Genomic DNA, 21,015 nt, shown 5'->3' with positions numbered 1-21,015 from the left:
AAAACTGTCAAGTAGCCAATTGTCTTGGATCCCGCAATCAACTTGGATCGCAACAGATGTTGGGACGAACTGGACATTCGTTCCATTATCTCCATTTATAATATTAGTAATATTTGATTGTCATTATGTTTGTGCATAGGGCCGCACCCCGCTGCACGTGTCTGCGTGGCAAGGCCACACGGACATGGTCAACCTGCTCATTAAAGTCGGTGAGTCTAATATAATAGCAACTATATAAGTTTTTAAACTGACATGGTCACTAACACTGACATTAGAACTTGATACGGGATATTTACCATGTTTATTTATGTCTGTGAGTTTAGTATATCAGTGAGAATAATAGCAACTCTTTGTGTGATCCATAAATTGTTGTTTCGAGTCTGGGTGTCATGTGTATGTGAACTTGTATGTTTGTAAACGCACCCACGACACAGGAGAACATCAACGTTTTTTTTTAAAGAAACACCATTTTAAGTATACACACACACACACACAACGTCACGCCTTTTATCCCCGAAGGGGTAGGCAGAGGTGCACATGCACATTACGGAATGTAATGCCGCTATACAATGTACACTCACTTTTCACAATTTTTGTGTTATAAGTCCCATGTAATAGGGGGTGAGCCTATTGCCATATCCTGGACACAATTCCAGACTCCGTGCTACTACCGAGAAATTTTCGAAAATCCGAAAAAAGCCCAGTAATTCTTTGCCCGACCCGGGAATCGAACCCGAGACCCCTTGTTCGGCAGTCGCACTTGCGACCACTCGACCAACGAGGCAGTCGTCGCATTTTAAGTATATGTTTGACATAGAATAATTATTGGGATTTTATTGGATTGATTTTAAAAGTGGCGTCCCCCCTCCCCCCAGGCGGAGCGTGCGTGGACGGTCGCGACCGTTGCCTGCGCACGGCGCTGCACGCGGCGGCGTGGCGCGGCCGGACCGCCGTCCTGCGGGCCCTGCTGCAGCACGGGGCTTCGCCCTCCGCCGTCTGTACACAGGGGGCTACGCCACTCGGTGAGTCTAGCAGCCCATACTACACTACATCGGAAATATTGGGAACAAGGACACACAACGAAACACAACGCAAGCATTGTTTCACGTCGGTTTTCTGTGAGACCGTGGTATCACTTCGGTCGAGCCGGCCCAGCAGTGCTGAAGCATGGCTCTTCCACACTATTTCCCTTTGTATGCTTATATATCTTTAAAACTACGCAACGGATTTTGATGCGGTTTTTTTTAGATAGAGTGATTCAAAAGGAAGGTTTATATGTATAATACATGCGATAGTGTGACTGTTTATTTGTCCATATTTCGCGGAAATAGCTAGTGAATAAAGATACAAAGAAATTTACTAAATATTAATTCTTACTTCAGGTATCGCGGCTCAGGAAGGTCACGAAGAGTGCGTGCTGTGGCTACTGCAGCATGGGGCCGATCCCATGCAGGCTGACCATTGCGGTGAGTTATCTATAATATAAAAATAAGTCGGGTTTTCCTTCCTGACGCTATAACTCCAGAACGCACGAACCGATTTCCACGGTTTTGCATTCGTTGGAAAGGTCTCGGGCTCCGTGAGGTTTATAGCAAAGAAAATTAAAAAAAAAAAAACGGAAAATTATTTGTGGCGAAACGGAGTTCGCCGGGTTTGCTAGTATAATATAATTATGTGTCATATTTTTTTTTTATATGAGCGATCGGAGGGATGGATCTTCTGATGGTAGGCAATCGCCGTAACCCATGGACACCCGAAACACCAGAGGCGTTTCGGCGCTCTGATTGGTTGATGCATTCGAACCGGTCAAACAGCGCTCTTGTTTTGTTTCCGTTCAACGTAAAGCAAGCTCGTACTGAGAGTACCGGTGAAACTAGAAACTGGTAGAGCTTTTCTCGTATGCTAACTAATAGACGAGAAAAGCAGTTCCTCTTAAAGCTGTACCTCTCTCTCGTTGTGTCGATGTGTTGGTGTATACTAGTTAGCGTTGCAATTGGGTAAAATACCTTGGTCAAAAATAAATTATTACAACTTTTTTTTTTAAGATTTTCAATACAATAACAGATATTAAAAAATAATCAACACTCTCGTTCATAAATTTGATGAACATATTATAATTTTCGATTTTTCCTAGCTAAATTTCTAGTAACATAAGTCTGCTATTTGAACGTCAAAATTACTGATTGACGTCATAACGCACTTATTTGAAACATACAAAACCAAAACAAACTGTTCATAGAAAATATCGTATTACGTCCTATTATGACGCGATTTGAAGGACAAGCAAGGTCAACCGTATTTTAACGAAATATCAATAAATGATGAATATTTTAAATTTTTAATTAGTCCATAATGATAGGTGACTTACCTATCATTATGGACTAATTAAAAATTTAAAATATTCCTCGAAATGGTTTTTCAATTACGATATTTTATAAATTATGAACAATGCCCATTGCAAGCTGTTAATTATTTATTTATTTACCCACTCCTTGCACTCCTGTAAGAGCTCGTGTCCCCCCCAGGCCGCACCCCCGCGAAGGTGGCGTGGCGGGCGGGGCACGCCAATATCTGCCGCCTGCTGGAGCGCTGGCCGGCGCCCGCGGCCTCCGCAGCCTCTGCAGCCTCGGCAGCCTCCGCAGCCTCCGCAGCCCCCGCAGCCGCCGCAGCCGCTGCACCCTCCGCGCCTGCCCACCATGATCTAGTTCCTGCAAGACCGCCTAGTGCTGGTACCTACACCTAACATCCTTTCAAATTTAATCATCTAATGTTTTTACGAATGGTAAAATATGGCTGGCCTTTTTATGACTTGTGCGTTTATGTTGGAGCACACAATATAGGGATATTGTGTCATAATGTATTTGTATGTTTGAGGACCCCAATGTGATTTGAAAGTAATCGAATGCTCCTCGAAATATCTATAGACGCGTACACATCTTTAAATATTGTTGTGTAATAAATCGACTGCCTCGTTGGTTGCGGTCTCGGGTTCGATTTCCGGATCGGGCAAAGTAAGGGCTTTTTTCGGGCCTCCGGTAACCTCAGTCACACAACGAAACACAACGCGAGCGTTGTTTCACGTCGGTTTTCTGTGAGGCCGTGGTATCACTCCGGTCGAGCCGGCCCATTCGTGCCGACATTTTCGGTTTCATTACCACACTCCAGGATTTATTGTTTTTGAACTTGTTTTTGCTACTCCGTTACACTACGATGGTTTTTCTTTATTTAAAATTCGAATAACATGCTTGAAAACTCCACCAAGTTTTTTTTTAATACATACATACATACATACATACATACATATCGTCACGCCTTTAATCCCCGAAGGGGTAGGCAGAGGTGCAAATTATGGCACGTAATGCCACTGTGTACACCCACTTTTCACAATTTATGTTATAAGTCCCATGTAATAGGTGGTGAGCCTATTGCCATATACCGGTCACATTTCCAGACTCCGTGCTACCACTGAGAAATTTTCGAAAAACCGAAAAAAGCCCAGTAATACTTCGCCCGACCCGGGAATCGAACCCGAGACCCTATGCCCGGCAGTCGCACTTGCAACCACTCGGCCAACGAGGCAGTTTTTTTTTAATCATTATGTGAATAATGTATATTGTTGCCGTAATGTGCACCTCTGCCTACCCCTTCGGGGATAAAAAAGCGTGACGTTGTGTGCGTTGTGTGTATGTATTGTGTGAATATAAATGATAAATGATATTTATTTCTGTAAATAGATTACAAAATAATACTTTTACACGTCAATATTTCAAATAGCTAGATGAGGCTTGATTATAATACCACTAGCTACTTCCGCGCGGTTTTACCCGCTCTGCTTGGCTCCTATTAATCATAGCGTGATGTTTTATAGCCTATAGCCTTCCTCGATAAATGCACTATCCAACACAAAAAGAATTATTCAAATTGGACCAGTATGCCCGGAGATTAGCGCGTTCAAACAAACAAGCAAACAAACAAACTCTTCAGCTTTATAATATGAGTATAGATGTACATAATTGAGTTAGTGTGTACCCTCCCCGTGCCGCCAGGGTCCCCGGAGTACAAGCGGCGCAGCGTGCACAGCTCCAACTCCACCAAGTCGTCCTCCAACATGACGGCCGGCTCCGCCAGGTCGCACTCCCACCACGACCAGCCAGAGACGGCCAATGCTGACAAGGTATGGACTATACGGATTTATTCATTACTAGCTCACTCTCTCTCTGCTCGGTTCCTATTCATCGTGGCGTGATATTTATAGCCTGTAACCTTCCGCGATAAAAGCGCTATCTAACACAAAAAGAATTATTCAAATCAGACCAGTAGTTCCTGAGATTAGCGCGTTCAAATAAACAAACAAATTCTTCAGCTTTATACAGGATGACTTTGAATTCGACGTATTCCTCTCGGGAGGTGATAATACAACTAATTTCCTACAAAATTAGCCCTGAGGTCCTTGGGCGGAAAGTGGCTAGTTTCTGAGATATTCAACATTTTTGGTTTTGGTAAAAAGATCCCGAATTGATTACAAAAACATCAATAAATAAAAAAATACTGGTTGGATTTTAGTAGTTTTAGTTTTAATCAGTTGCCAATACATCAGTAATAATTTATAAATACTAATAATGGCAGAAATATCATTCGTTTTAAAATAGCAAATAATTTCTCATCAAATTTTGTTTTGTGTCACTAATTTGGTCGATAGAAAACTGGATTTATTTCAAAAAAAAAAATATATGACATTAAGCGTACAAACTATTAGAAAAACTTCCTAATTTTACATTTCTGTGTAGTTAATAAAGCTACACAGAAATGTAAAATTATTTACAAAATTCTCAAAAACAAATGAATTAATTGATGATAAGTAGAGTGTAAAGAGAAAAGGGCAATTTCAAAAACATCTTAATTTGCAAAATTTTGTTCAAAGTGATCTCCCTTACGACGAATACATGCCTGAACACGCTTCCTTATCTCTATGACGGTCACTCTTGGGCTGAATATGCGTCTTATTTCGTTACTATGTTCAAATATGTTTTTGAGAAGAATTTCGATACACGGCCTGGTCATTGTGCATGCCATGTAGTTGGACCCCCCTACTAATCCAATGCCTGAGAATCAATGTGTTCACTCGGATTTTTGGCATCGGCATTCCGCATGACGTCATCGGTACGCATCGCATGTAGGCATTGTCGATGAGCGGTCCGTACGATGCGGATCAGTGGACGCAGTTGTATGAGTTTCTATACAAGACAAACTAAAATCCGTTGCGTGCGATGCGTACGATGCGGGGCTGTGGACGCGTGCCTTAAGAGACCAACTCTTGACAGTTAGCATGGAGTGAGAGCGGCATTGAGCGGCATTCAGCGACACACGACGCGGCGATTGTCGCGCTGCTACTATTCCTTTTGTTTAAAAAGTGTACTACCGTAAACTATATACATATGCGGCGCTACCCACTTCTTATGTCCGAACACTCAAACGCTACTCAATTTTAAGACTCTCTCAAATGTAGCTCTGTCACTATCCATTCTTTATAAAATGACAGAGATAACACGATACTTAAGTGCAACTTAAAATTGAGTAGCGTTTGAGTATTCGGGCGTCAGGGTATTAAAAGTTGCGACACTGACCTTGCCACTGGGCCTTTTCCCAAATATGATGCTCACCGATTCGTAAATAATACTGGTTTACTCACTTATTATTAGTTATTTAGTTATTCACTTTTAGTTGTTTAGCTCTTAGTTATATTGTTTGGTTACCTTTTTCCGCCACTTTCTAGTTTTATATAATGCATGCTGTGAAACTCTATTATTGGCTTAAGAACCTCATGTCACATATACCATATCATGTACTTAGAAAGTAAGCTATAAATAAATAAATAAATGTAGTAAACATAGTCAGTCACATTTACACACACACAAACAGACACACACGCACTCACACACACGCACTCACACACGCGCACACACACATACACACTCACATCTTTAATTATATTCTCTTTTTGTTGAAATTGTTCCCTAAAGTTAATTACATTTTTTATTTTTTTATTATTATTATTTTCTTAAGTTATTGTGTTAATTATCACGCTATGCAAATGGGGAGGGGCAGAGTCTTCTACTACAGGCATTTTTTTGTCTATAAAAGAGGATTCTGTACACACTATTGTAAAGAGATTTTTGACACAATAAAAATATTGTTATTGTTACTGTTTGCGCAGGGCAACCGCGCGAACCTGTCGCTGTCGTTCGCCCAGCAAGTGGCGCGCTGCGGGCGCGGGCGCCGCGACCTCGCCCCGCGCCGCGACATACCGGACCACCACGTCGCGGAGAAAGATTCCAAGCTCAGGTATGCAGTTGTGGCGACACATTCACAAGTAACAAGTGACAGATCACAAAGTCAAAGCATTTATTTCAATTAATCCTAAATTAGGCACTTTTGAAACGTCAAATTGAATTGTCCGTCAGTCTGTCTGTCAGTGAAGCTAGGCGCTCGTTCCAAAGTGTTGCTTCGAATGGAGAAGAACGAGCAAGAAACTCCATCGTTACTCTTTTCAAAAAATGTTTTTTACAATATCTCTGATACATTATTTAGACAGAAGTCGCACATAGACTATCGACGAGCAAATCAACGGATGACGTCACAAATATCCTGCATCGCACATATGAAGTTTACATGCGAATTAACACGGATAGAAAATCCCAACGAACAACAGTTGGGCAGAAAGCCCGCCAGGCATGATCACCTCGCCTGGTCGGAGGATCCTCCTTTTCTTAGGGAACTTTACTCTCTGTTCCCTAAACAGTAAATCAATGGAAACTATGTTAATGCTATATGTTTTTGTATGGTACCACTTTGGCTGTCGCGTTGGCCAATAGGCTCGCCCCCTATTACATTACATGGGACTTATAACACAAAATGGTGAAAAGTGGGTGTACATTGTATAGCGGCATTACGTACCTTAATAAGCACCTCTGCTTACGCCTTCGGGTACGAAGGAGAGGAGAGGAAAGAGAGAAAAGGCGTGTCGTTGCTTTTTTTCTTTTTGTTTTTTTATTTTCCAAGCTTACAAATTATGACAAACTCCGTGATGACGTGTGGACAATCATGAAAATTATGATAATCCTTACACCCAATTTCCAGGAGCTACCTAGCGAACGAGCGTGACCTAGAGCTGGGCGCGTGGTCCCACGCCGGCCACGCCCCCCACGGCCACGGCCACGCCTCCCCGCTGTACGCGTCCCCCCCTCGCACCCCCGTCAGTGACCTATGTAGTCCTACGCAACCCGCTCTACCGCCCAGTTTTGGTAAGTAATATAAGATTATTCTTGAAATATTTAATTTTGTTAGGCTTTCAATTGTTAGGTTTAAAACATCCGTTTCTCATGCATTAAAGTGTAGGTTTGAAACCTTCCTACAGCATCATTACTTGGGAGATGTGACGGTACAGCACGGTAGCTGGGCGACCAGCTGTCGCACAACGTGTAGCGGGTTCGATTCCCGCAACTCTTTGTGTGATCCACAAGTTGTTTCGGGTCTGGGTCTGCACCCACGATGCAGGAGAAAATTCTAGTGTGGGGCAACGTTATCAAAAAAAGATAAAAACATCTTAATCGATTCTGCTCCCCCCAACAGGCTCCCAGCCGCCAAGCCTGACGTCAGTGCAGCCAGTCCTGACCGACACACACTTCAATAGAGACACACACATGCGGATCATACTGGGCCGGGACAGCAAACCCCCGCAGGATAGGAGCGAGAGGTCAGTAAACTAACAAACACACATTATTATTACAACAACACAACGTCACGCCTTTTTTATCCCCGAAGGAGTAGGCAGAGGTGCACATTACGGCACGTAATGCCGGTTTACCATGTACACCCACTTTTCACCATTTGTGTTATAAGTCCCATGTAATAGGGGGTGAGCCTATTGCCATATACTGGACACAATTCCAGACTCCGTGCTACTACCGAGAAATTTTCGAAAATCCGAAAAAAGCTCAGTAATACTTTGCCCGACCCGGGAATCGAACCCGAGACCCCTTAATCGGCAGTCGCACTTGCGACCACTCGACTAATGAGGCAGTCACATATTATTATTACATAACATAATAGGGATATTACATGGGACTCGTAATATGACAAACCCCCTATTAAAGGGACTTGTAGTATAACCGACTTAATGGACTTTTAATATAGTAGACCCCCTATTCAATGGAGTTTTAATATGACAGCCCCTATTCAATCGACTTTTCATATAACAGGGCCACTATTCAAAGGAGTTTTAATATAGCAGACCCCTATTCAACTAGCTTTTAATCCCACCCAAAACATAAATGTGAAAGGCTGCCAAGTTCGATAATATTGGAATGCTTCGCCTATAAAAGAAGTGAGATCTAAATAAGTACCAAGTTCCATACACAGACCTCAGTTAAAAATGATATAACAAATTGGCAAGTTTTCACACACTTTGTTATAAACCTACTAAACGCAAGTCAATAATTTTCTATTAAAACTTGCCAAGTTATATCATTTTTAACTGAGGTCTGTGTATGGAACTTGGTACTTATTTAGATCTCACTTCTTTTATAGGCGAAGCATTCCAATATTATCGAACTTGGCAGCCTTTCACATTTATGTTTTGGGTGGGATTTCATTTATTTTTGTAAGGTTTATTTTCTTTTTTTCTTATTTTACTTTACTTTGACTAAATACAAACCTTCGTAACGAATTTTAGGTCGGTACGACCATTGGACCATTTTGTTTTAGTTCCTTAGGGGTATGAATTTACACCTTCATTATTTTTAAAACCGACTCACACTTGGCCATTTTCAGATTTTTTCCTTTACCTTGACTTAAAAACCTACCTCCATGCCAAATTTCAAGTCAATACGACCATTGGAAGTGGTCTAGGTTTTTGATGAGTGAGTCAGTCAGTGAGTGTATAGTAAAAATAGCGATTTTCTGAGTCAATATCTCAAGACCTACAATAGGTACATTAATGAAATTTTGTATTTTAGATAAGTAAGTAGATCTCGACAGATACTAGAAATTTCATATGCGTAGATAAAATAGATTTTGAGTTATAGGTGGGTCGAACTTGGCCCGAAATGGTTCGTGTAATATAACCCACGGCCGGTGTGTCGGTTTTTTTGCTCGAACTTGGCGGACACACTGCCGTGTGTCTAGATATAACAGGCCCCCCTATGACATTGGTTTCGCGATATAACTGGTGAAAAGTGTGTGTTAAATTGCATAATAATATGTGCCTTCTGCCTACTCCTTCACGGATTATAAGGCATGACGTTATGTTATGGTTAAGTTTCAGTAGCCGAATAATGTAGTACTCGGCTTTAGTAAGGCCGAATATTGACTAGTCGGATAAAATTAAGATTGGGTTAAACATGCTTCAATTTATATTTGTTTGTTTAATACCTACTTATTTAATGGATTCTTTAAATGTAATTGGGGATAAATATATTAGTTTTGACGTAAATGTAATGCTTTTGTAATGTGTTTGATAATGCTAACATGTAATTTGTAATGAGTAGGACGAATATTCGGCTTTCGACGTAACAGTTTTATGATCAAGGTACATAAATTAATTTATTATTTTTAATAAGAATTGTGTATTTCCGTCTATTATTTCCCAAATCTTAGATTTTTACATTATTATTATTAAAAAATTATTCGAATCTATTCGGAATGCCAACTTTGGTAAATGCTAACCGCTCATAGTGATATAAGTTTCTAAACTGACATGGTCACTAACACTAACATTAGAACTTGATACGGGATATTTACAATGTTTATTTATGTCTGATCATGAATTGAATGATCATGGCGCTTGCAATAGTACCGAAATATCGGAAACTGATAGACATAAATAAACATGGTAAATATCCCGTCTTAAGTTCTAATGCTAGCGCTCATATTGAGTTCCAATTCAACCTTTTATAATTACCACCTAAAATTAATTCCAGTTAAAACACAATTTTATCAAAATACCTTTAAAACCGAAAGCCGAATATTCGTCCTTAACTTAATATTAAGCCGCAACACTACATAAATGTATGTGTAACGTAGCGAGGTGTGGAAAGCGATGGGTCTCGTTGCATACAACAAGCTAGTTGGCAGTATCGGCAGAGCCAGGGGCCGGATATTCAAAAAGAAGTGAGTCTTGCATATGCCGAGTGATTTGACCGAGGTGTGACTGTTCAGCCTAAAGGTGTGGGGGACTTAGTTTTATGGTAGTGGGTGAATGTGGTTAAACAATATTTTATAGTGGATCAGATTGAATGATTTAGGGTAGGAGTTCTACAAAACGTGTCTAATATTTTTTCATTACCTAACTGACGGACTAAATAGATTTTTAATTTTTATACCCCGTCATCATCCCTATTGTTTTGGTATGTGACAATATAAATTAAGTTTCTTGTATATTATAAAATTGAGAAGGACCCTTATTACCTACTAGAATAAATAAAGACTTCATAACTTTTCTAGTCAACGTTGCCGGGATATTAGGTGAAAATCGTGTTTTATTTACGGCTCATTAATATTTTTAATAATCTTCGATTCAGATTTGTTGAACGATTTAGTCGATAGATTTTTAAACTAGACACTACACAATCGTTTTTAAACTTTGATAATATCGATGTTTAACTATCAGGGAAATGGATGGTATATCGATTATATGATATTAAAATAGGTATTGTGTATAGGTAGGTTTCAAACGGTCACACCTCTACAAGGCTGGGATTGGCTAATTGGCTGGTGATTGGCATATGCTGTACCTACTGCTTTCGTCATCATCATCGTCATCATTCATTAATATTCATGTGATAGCGTTATTGATGTGATTTTTTTTATGGGACTTGCCGGTAATCGAGCAGACGTATTACCTGATGGTAAGCAATCGCCGCCGCCCATGGACACTTGAAACACCAGAGGCTTTACAAGTGCGTTACCGGCTTTTTGGGAGTTAGGAATTTAAGGGTTATTGTTCGGGAATGGGGATGGGGAAGATTGGGAAGGGGGGAATTGGGTCTCCGGTAACCTCACTCACACAACGTAACACAACGCAAGCGTTGTTTCACGTCGGTTTTCTGTGAGGCCGTGGTATTACTCCGGTCGAGCCGGCCCATTCGTGCCGAAGCATGGCTCTCCCACACTTAGATTGGTCCAGTCATTTGTTAGTTATTCAATCTACATACATACATACATAAATACATAACCTCAGGCCTGTCTCCCATAGCAGAGACAATGGAACGCCGATTGCTGCAAATTTTACATACCAAAGAGGTATGGTAGAGCGAAAGACGCTTCATCAACATAATGATGTTATAGCGTTATACCAAATGTATCTTATACATTAGAATTGATTCTTACATTAAGTATAGTGTACTTAATGTTATAAATGTGTATGTATTTGTGTGTATGTTTGTTACTCAATCACGTCGAAACGGCTAAAGGGACTAGAATGAAATTTGGAACCGGGGTAGATTATGGTCTGGATTAACACATAGGCTAGTAGAAGCTAATTATTATTAAATGAATGTGTTCCAAAGAAAGTGACGAATGTAAATAAATTATTATGTTATCGGCTTACTCACGTAACTGTTTGACGAGGAACTCGACTAGTTCCAAGCCAAGCCATCAAATGCTATAATAAAATTATAGTTTTAAATTGTTTAACTTAAATAAATTGAAGAAGAGGATATATAACGTTCATTTATGTAGATTGGGATAAGGACATCATTAACTAATTGTCATATTGACATAATTATAGTGTTCTAACTTTAACCGAAGCTTTGCAGCTATTGAGCTAACTATTAATTGGTAATGGAGCTAAACTAATAATAATATAAACTAATTAACTATTAATGTGCATTTCTGCTAACTATGGAAGTTGTTGTAGCTTTGAATAACGGCATCTTGGGGTTTAAGGATAGATTAAAAAAATATATAATGTGGTAATATATTTTGAACGAAAGGATGATTTTGAAATTTTGTTTTACTTATTGCATGAAAGTTTTATCAAATTGCTAGGTTTATTAATGGATTTTTTTAATATTTTATTTGAAAAAATTCTAAAGAAAATGTTGACTGCAAAGTTGGGCCGGTGGTTGGGCTAGCGCGCCTCGTTAGCCGTTCGCGCACGGAACAACTCTTTGTGTAATCCACAAATTGTTGTTTCGGGTCTGGGTGTCATGTGTATGTGAACTTGTATGTTTGTAAACGCACCCACGACACAGGAGAAAAATTAACTTAACTTAACTTTTTAGAGTAGGCTTATAGCTACTAAAGTTTTTATGAGAATTGTATTGTGTAAGAACGTTTATTATACTTCTTTGTTTTTAAAATTGTAATTTGTTTGTTTATAGTAAAAGCAAGAGGAACGGTATTGTCACAAATCCTGCGATGCGGCTAGTTGCTAACGTCAGAAATGGACTCGGTAAGTACATAGTAAATATTAGTAAGTAGATAAAATAATGGTTAAGCAATAAGTTTGATTCCTGGACCAAGCAAAGAATAATTGAAAATTTTTTAGTGTTTTGATGTCACAGTGGAATTTAATAATCCTTTTTTGGTGTTCAAAAAGCGTAGGGTCTTATGTAATCTCAATAGAATTTGACAATAATTAATTAACTATTCCACCAATAAGTTGTATGTACTGCATAATAATATCTTGACTGCACTGTTGGCGCAGTGACTGGGCAACTGTGCAACGTGCAACAAGTTCGATTCACATAAAGCATCGCAATTTTTTTATGGAATTGGGGGGACACTGCCAGACGGGTCAGCTGATGGTAAGCGATCAGCGCCGCCCATGGACACCCACAACACCAAAGGACTCACAGATACGTTGCCGGCCTTTTAAAAAGGAGTACGCTCTTTTTAAAGGGGTGTTAAAATTGTACGACGATTTATAATGTTGTGATGTGTATGTTTGTAAATGCACTCACTACAGAGGACAAAAACCTAGCGTGAGACGTTGTTTAAAGTCGCTGTTATCCTCTTTAAAATTAACGATATCTTATCGTTTCAGATAACGCAGCCGCGAACATACGACGAACAGGCGTAGCTCTAGCGGCGAGCGCCAGCTCTGCCAACCCCGCAGTCAAAACGAACGCCTTCCAATGGAGGAAAGAGACACCGCTATAAGAAAGAGCGAGACAAACGAACGGTACAAGCTTTTTCCATTCATACAGCAACTGAAACACACGTTCAGTTCTGATATTGAAATTATTCTCGATTTTCGTTATGGCTCCCGGTCGAGACCGAAATCAGTCGGGCGTGCTCGAAAATTGACGTGATCAAGATTTTTGTCTTGTAAAGTGTTGCCAGTTGGTTTTTGTTGTAGCAAAAGCTGTTTTTTTAGTCTGGCAATGTAAAGATTATTTGTACAATTTTATCGTTTTGTGATTTCGTGTTTGTAAAAATGGCCTATTTTATGTACATATAATGTTTAAGGTTCTATTTTATTAGTAATGCCATCAATGGCTTAGGAGATACATGTGTAGCTAGCAAGTGTGAGATTATGAATTCGATTCCCTGGCCTAGTAATATTATTTAGTGTGATTTTCTATCAATAACTGCGGTTGTCGAGTATAAGGTCCAGAATTTGATTCCTGATTGAGTATATTATTATTATTTAATAACTAGCTTCTGCCAGTGGCTTCGCTTGCGTGCCCGTGGGATACAGGGGAACAATATCTTCTAACTTACTCAGTTTTTTTTTTACTATTTTTGTTAATAAAATAGGACCTTGAACTGCAATGACTAATAAATAATCAACAAAGAAATATATAAATAATGATATGTATTTACATAACTAACGTAAATAGAAAGCGGCTCTGCTTACCCCTTTCGAGATTAAAAAGCGTAATGTTATGTGTATAAAAAGCTGGGAATCAATAATTCATTGATTTTTCTTAATAATGTTATAATACAAAGCAGGTTTTGTTAACAGGTAGGCCTAAATTCATTATTATATTGCAGTTTTAATATATTAAGTATTACACATTGAAAATTCCAAAATGATTTATTAGGAAAGCTGGTTTGATTGCCGATTGAGGTCTTATATTCGATTTCTGCGCGGGAAAGGGACTTTCTTCATATTTATAGGTATAGCTTAAGATAAATATAAATATGAAGAAATACCCTTTCCCGCCCCGTTTATTTTTTGCGCCTTGAGGTGAGAGGGAGTGTCATACTCTTACTGACTAAACTAATGTTTTACGAGACTCTTCCCCTCCCCCCAAGTAGCTTTACGTAATAACCGAACGCCCACTTACCTACGAATCGAACATAAGACCTTACGTTTGACTTGACAATCGCTCTTAAAGACAAAAGCCTTTACAAAACATTCTTTTTTATACATATTATATTTTACAGAAAAAGCACAAAAATATATCAGTATTATTATAAAAAAAAATGAATTGGGAACATATTATTTTTTTGCATTTTATTTTTGTATTTGATCCAGTACAATTGTTTTTAGAAGTGAGTGTTTTACAATTAGTATGGACTCTGCCTACCCCCATTGGGGCTTTATAAGGTGTTATGTTATGTACTCAATATATGAATTTGTAACTTTTGAGTGTATTTCTATTGATATAAATAAATATACCAATTTTATTACTATAAATGATTAATGAACTAACACTTTGAACGCCACGGGGGTCACCGGTGACCGACGTTAGCGGAGGATTTGCCTTCAACAGTTTTCTATTGGCAGTCAGACTTAAATAAAAATCACGGCTTACTCTACGGAGAAAACTCTACTAGTTTCGAGTCACAGAGGGACTCGCGACGTCGCCTCGTATGCACACGTTGTTCACTTTGAAGAGTCCCTCTGTGACTCGGTGACTGACGTTGGCGGAGGATTTACCTTGGCTTTTCTATTGGCAGTCAAAGACTTAATGTATGCGAGTAAACCGTGATTTTCAGTTAATTAATTTGCCTCACTATAGTTATTATAAAGATTTATGAACTATTCAACAGAATTATCCAATTTGAACCAGTAATTCCAGAGATTAGCGTGTTCAAACAAACAAACAAAAAACAAAACAAACTATTTACTGGTATATAATAGTATAATATATCTTGTATATCAATAAAAAATACACTCTCAAGTACGTGTGATCTCAATCGAACAAACATTTTTTATATGAAATTAGTTACTATATATCCGATGTCGCATTTACTCATATATGTATGTAATATACACATGTACCTACATAGATATTTTTCTATACTCACTACACCAGTCTGCGTTTGTGTGGTCATATATCATATAAGGTGCTTTAAAAGTATCTGCCACGGCTTTAATGGGAGGTAGTATTGCGTTTGAAGATTACAATAGTGAATAGGCTCACCCCCTATTACATGGGACTTACAACACAAATGGTGAAAAGTGGGTGTACATTGTGTACTGGCATTACGTAACGTAATGTGTCTCTCTGCCTACCCCTTCAGGGATAAAAGGCGTGACGTTGTGTCTGTGTGTGTGATAATGAGTATTTTTTTTTCATACTAATTAATGTATGTCAAAGTCAAAGTCATTTATTTCAATTAATCCTAAATAAGGCACTTTTGAAACGTCAAATTGAATTGTCCGTCAGTCTGTCTGTCAGTGAATGTAGGAACAATGTAACGACAATACGACGTCAATATTATGGGACAATAAAACCAATTTGTAAAGAATATAAAATAAAATAAAATAGCGGGTTGTTTCAAACATAGTGCCCAGTGAGTATGTATGAGTTTGTTATGAAAGAGCTATCTCTTTCAGTCTGTCGCTCCGTAGCACTTTATACAGAGTAGAGTCAATGTTTATTTAACTTCTTTATGTTCTCAAATTGAATTAACTGGTCCGGAGTACGAAATTTCTTCACTATTGTAATCGTCAAACACAACACTACCTCCCATTAAAGCCGTGGCAGATACTTTTAGAACACCTTATATATTTATTTTGCATGGTCCTATACCCTATAGTTGGGCAATTATAAACGCGGGGACTGTCACGTCTAAAGAATATGACTATCCCGCTCAACTCACATAAGTGTGAGCGAGAGATCTGATAAAAATGACTTAAGACAATTCGCACGTTTGTAATGGCCCAACTATTGTAGATATATTGATTTCCTAAACAATTATGACTGTTTTCATCAATCACCCTCTAAACTGTCCAGCAATTAAAAGTCACTTAGAGGGAGCACCTAAGCTGATCCCTTTTTCTCCCGCCCTGAGCGAGGCGAGAGGGAGTGTTAGGCTCTTACTGACTAAACACCACCCCGTTCCTACTCCTGCTTCTCGAGCCGGAGCCCCGGTAATCCCGCTAGGTAGTCCGCAGCTCCGGATCAGGCATCAGCCCTACTGCGCCCCCATCTAAAACTGATCCCTTAGTTTCTTTTCTTGAATGGCAACCAAGTCTTTAATTCAAAATCCCTGACTTGTACAGTCATGTACCACTTATTCATCATCATCAACATATCAGCCAAAAGACGTGCACTGCTGAACATAGGCCTCCCCTAATGACTTCCAGATAGACCGGTTGGAAGCGACCTGCATCCAGTGTCTCCCTGCGACCTTAATCAGATCGTCTGTCACTTGTGTATAAAAAAATTACGTTAATTGTCGCCTATTCTAGGGGTCAGTTTAGGGGTTCCTTTAAATTTAGGGGAGGTAGATGTAAACGGCATCAGACATTGACGAACGAACAAAAATACTAATTGTTTGCAATAATTAATAATTTTGTATCGATATGAACTGTAGATACTATTATAATATAGCGTTATAATAAATGTAAAAATACTATAAAGTGTAAGTAAAATGTCGATATTTATTAATATATTTTAATTACATATATCACTTTAAAAAGATCGGTTTAGTTCGCACTAGATGGCGTTAAAGTGTCGTCAGAAGTTGTCTGGCTAATGACTTGACTATACTGCATGATCATATTCAGACGAAATAAGTCTTTTAGGGGGATTTTGTCATAATCCCCACACTTGGCGAAGGTGACTTTGGTCCAAGAAAACTTTACTAAAAACAAGGCCGAAATTAATAACCGAATATAATCAAAAATCTTTGGATCCATTTCGATTTTTGTAACTCCACACAATTAATATGACAAATAATATGAAACATTCATTCAAAGATTTTAGATTTGAACTGTACCAACAACACTACATGAGTCTCTTACAAAGAAACTAATATCTTTTCGTGGTATAATTAAAGTATAATTAAGAAAATCTTAGTAAGAATAAACATTGCCACTATATAAAAAAGGTATCTACTATTTTTCATAACAAAAATGGTGTCTACTTTTACATACGTATTTATTTTAACTAATCACCATTTCGACAAGAATGGTGATTTCACGTAATCAAAAGTGACTGTTGTGAAAATTGTGTTCAGTTATTTTTTGTTTATAAAAAATATGCTGTAACTAAATTAAAATTGTTTGTCTCAAAGGAATAGTTACTTGTTTGGAATCAAAAGGTTTGAAATATCAAATTGGAATTTTGGAAAATCCTCTCTTAAGGTAAGCGTCACCAGGCCGGCATCGGACGCATCGCACGCAACGAACTTTAGTTTGTCTTGTATAGAAACTCATACAACTGCGTCCACTTATCCACATCGTACGGACCGCATCATCGGAAATGCCTACATGCGACGGGTATTGTTGACGTCATACGGAATGCGTGCGATGCGTACGATGCGGGTCTATAGACGCTTATCTTTAATATTAAATAGCGTGATGTATATGATGTCACACAGCTTGCTTTGCGCAGTAGTTACAGCTGTGTACAGTCAGTCACTCTCTCAGCATTCCCCTAGCGCGCTACATGACACACAGATTGCTACGCGCAGTAGTTACAGCTGTGTACAGTCTGTCACTCTCTCAGTAACCAAAACAGCACTGAATTTGGAACTTTTGATTACCCATAACAAGTAACAATTCCATAATCACCGACATTATAAATTTCGGCAGCGATAAGAACGAAAATATTTAATGTAAATGATAATTATAGTGAAAAATATAATTATACGAAAAAAATAATAATAAAAAATATCTCAATGGTAGATGTGTTAGGATTTTTGAATTATTAGGTATTATTTAAAAATTAAATAAATCAATTTGGTGTTACATAGTTAAAATATTTTTTTATTAAAATTTGATTTTAATATAACACCAGAAAATAGGAAAACAGAGGCTGAGACAAAATTTTACATTGTTCTCACATAAAATTTAAAAAAAAAATTGATTTAATAAACATACATTAACCTAGTCACCGCTTGTTCTAATGTTTCGGATGGCGGAACCGTTAACAATAAACGGTCAAATCCTAGAAACGGTCAAGCCTTACCCGAAAATGATCGAAGTAATCCGAAAATTGTAACAAAATAATTTTCGATTTAACTCACAAATGTGAGGATGTAATTAAAAACTATTATTTTATATGAACAAATTATGAAAGTGTCATACGAAATTGAGGCTAAAATTAACGAAATATAAGGTGATGTCGTATTATTGGTTGATTAAAAAAATCATTAACTATGCTCTCTGCCTAGCCCCCGGGACATAGGTAAGAGTTTAAATATGTATTTAATAGTGATATTATTTGCTTTAGACATTTAAAATATTGAAAAGTATTTGATACATATGTACACGCGACATATTAAGATATATAAAACCAGTTTATCATATACATATATGACCGGAATGATACCACGGCCTCACGGATAACCGACGTGAAACAACGCTTGCGTTGTGTGAGTGAGGTTACAGGAGGCTCAATTACCGCCCTTCCCAATCTTCCCAATCCACGATTCCCCAACAACCCTTAAATTCCTAACCCCCAAAAGGCCGGCAACGTACTTGTAACGCCTCTGGTGTTTCAAGTGTTCATGGGCGGCGGCCATTGCTTACCATCAGGTGATCTGTCTGCTCGTTTACCGGCTTATACCATAAAAAATATCATGGTCTCGCTTTGTATGATTCTTCCTCACATTCGACGGTCAGTTTATACTGGTTTTGCATAGCTTAATGTGTACCCGTGCGTATGTATCGAATATATTTTCATTGTTCAATTGATGGGCCAAATTATGGCCCTTTTATATTGTCAACATACACTGTATTAAATAAATTGCCTGTGTCTTAATTTTCTTCTTTATAATTTAAAATTAACCGCTGGGTTTTAAATAACAGATAGTTATTTATCATCTGTAGTTCATAACACTCTAATGTTGGACTATAAGCCATTTCAAAAGAGGGTTTACTATAATCCCCATTCTTTGCAAACGGCTTGGGGATTAAAAGATAACTTCACAACTGCACTCCAATGTTGGACTATGAGTCTCTTCCTAAGAGAGTTTGCACTAATCCCCATTCTTGCCAAACGGTTTGGGGATTAAGAGATAACAACTACGGATTAAGATACGTGCAATTTATTGAATAATGAAGTGAAAACAACAAATCTTGCTAATCGATATATGTATAATTCAAAAGTCAGTAATTTTATTTTTGTAGTAATGTTGTATTGGTAGGGAAAATTTTAAAATTATATAGCTGTGAACTAGAATTTAAGATTATTTGTATAAAAAAATAATAATATTGGCTAATATTAAAATTGTAATTGAGGCTAAAATTTTCATTGCGTATACGCTGCGGGTACGCTGCGTTTACGATGGTAAACGTGAAAGCTACTTCTGATGATGAAACTATGATGCGTAAAAGCGACGATTATGCGGCGTCAACGTAGCGTGAACGCAGCGTGTGAAAAATTCATCAGTTTTATTTAGACTCTTTATTTTCTATTTCTATTTATTAAATAATTAATGCTTTAAATAATTGAAAATTAATGTTTGCAAGTATCAGGTATTACTTAATCTAATTTTTAAAGGTTCTGTAAAGATTATTTCAATTATTTAATTGTACCCTTAGTACGAGTTTTATTTACTTAAAATAATCGAAAGGAGAGCGCGTTCATCGCTCTGATTGGCCGACTCAAAAAACCAACCAATCAGTATCTTTAGTATGAGCTGGTTTTACGTTGAAAGAAAACGAAACGAGAACGCGTTCGGCACTCTGATTGGCTGGTGCCAATAAACAAACCAATCAGAGCGCCGATCGCGCTATCGTTAAACGTAAACGAAACTTGTACTAAGCACTCTGATTGTCTGGCTCAAATAAACCAACCAATCAGGGTGCCGAACGCGCTCTCGTTTCGATTACTTTAAACGTAAAGCAAACTCGTACTAAGGCAACTAAAATGTCCTAAAAATCCTGTATTATATAATTTTAAAGCTGTATTTAATAATTTAATAATTTTCTCTGTCAGTAACAACGGCCGGCTAGTATATAGCTTTGTATATGATATTATGGTAAATAAGCAGTATTTATTTATTTAGATATAGCGTGAGTTTGAAAATGTGATCTTAAAAGTGCGTGTGACGTAGATAACGTACAAGTCGTAAATATTATCAAATATATATAATTTCTCTTATTTGTTGGCTTTTATTTCATTTCCCTGAGGCAAAGACAAGTTTTAAGAGTGGGAGAGCCATGCTTCGGCACGAATGGGCCGACTTGACCGGAGTGATACCACGGCCTCACAGAAAACCGACGTGAAACAACTTGTGTTGTGTTTCGTTGTGTGAGTGTTACCGGAGGCCCAATTACCACCCTTCCCAATCCCCGATTCCCCACAAGTTGATCAGCGTCCGTAGACGCCTGCAACACTAGAGGAATTACGGTCGCCGCCCGACCAGAACCAGACCTGAGTATACGGCGCCAAGCGTTGTCTACGCCTCAAAGAGCCACCAGACCGCCACAGATGGGGCCCAGTAGGGCTGATACTCAAACCGGAGTTGCCACGTCTTAACAAGTTTCTGGGGCTCCGACTCGTAGCAGGAGTAGGAACTGGTGTCTTTTATTTAGAAAGTCTGACATATAATCAAATAATGCCTCACCCAAGGAGGTAGAAGCCATTGCACAATTTTCTCTCC

General features: G+C 38.4%; 1 protein-coding gene across 6 annotated transcripts in view; it reads left to right on the top strand.

Moving 5' to 3' along the window:
• The window catches only part of LOC118280479 (ankyrin repeat domain-containing protein 50), a 106,255-nt gene extending 85,742 nt beyond the window's left edge, over window positions 1–20,513 (top strand). For 3 of the 6 annotated variants that reach the window (XM_050701743.1, XM_050701742.1, XM_050701741.1), the window contains exons 31-41: window positions 140–209; window positions 876–1,022; window positions 1,383–1,466; window positions 2,526–2,729; window positions 4,023–4,174; window positions 6,215–6,342; window positions 7,138–7,301; window positions 7,630–7,753; window positions 10,081–10,167; window positions 12,381–12,451; window positions 13,046–20,513. In XM_050701743.1, the coding sequence (XP_050557700.1) occupies window positions 140–209; window positions 876–1,022; window positions 1,383–1,466; window positions 2,526–2,729; window positions 4,023–4,174; window positions 6,215–6,342; window positions 7,138–7,301; window positions 7,630–7,753; window positions 10,081–10,167; window positions 12,381–12,451; window positions 13,046–13,161 (1,347 nt within the window). In that variant the 3' untranslated portion in view covers window positions 13,162–20,513. The remainder of the gene's footprint in view (window positions 1–139; window positions 210–875; window positions 1,023–1,382; window positions 1,467–2,525; window positions 2,730–4,022; window positions 4,175–6,214; window positions 6,343–7,137; window positions 7,302–7,629; window positions 7,754–10,080; window positions 10,168–12,380; window positions 12,452–13,045) is intronic. The other 3 variants (XR_007706556.1, XM_050701744.1, XM_050701745.1) reach the window with 3 other exon arrangements.
• The last annotated feature ends 502 nt before the right edge of the window (window positions 20,514–21,015 follow it).

Source organism: Spodoptera frugiperda, chromosome 21 (genome assembly GCF_023101765.2).
Source record: "Spodoptera frugiperda isolate SF20-4 chromosome 21, AGI-APGP_CSIRO_Sfru_2.0, whole genome shotgun sequence".
Taxonomy (NCBI): Eukaryota; Metazoa; Arthropoda; class Insecta; order Lepidoptera; family Noctuidae; genus Spodoptera; species Spodoptera frugiperda.
Note: the sequence above shows the minus strand (reverse complement) of the source record. Positions and strands in the feature narration are given on the sequence as shown.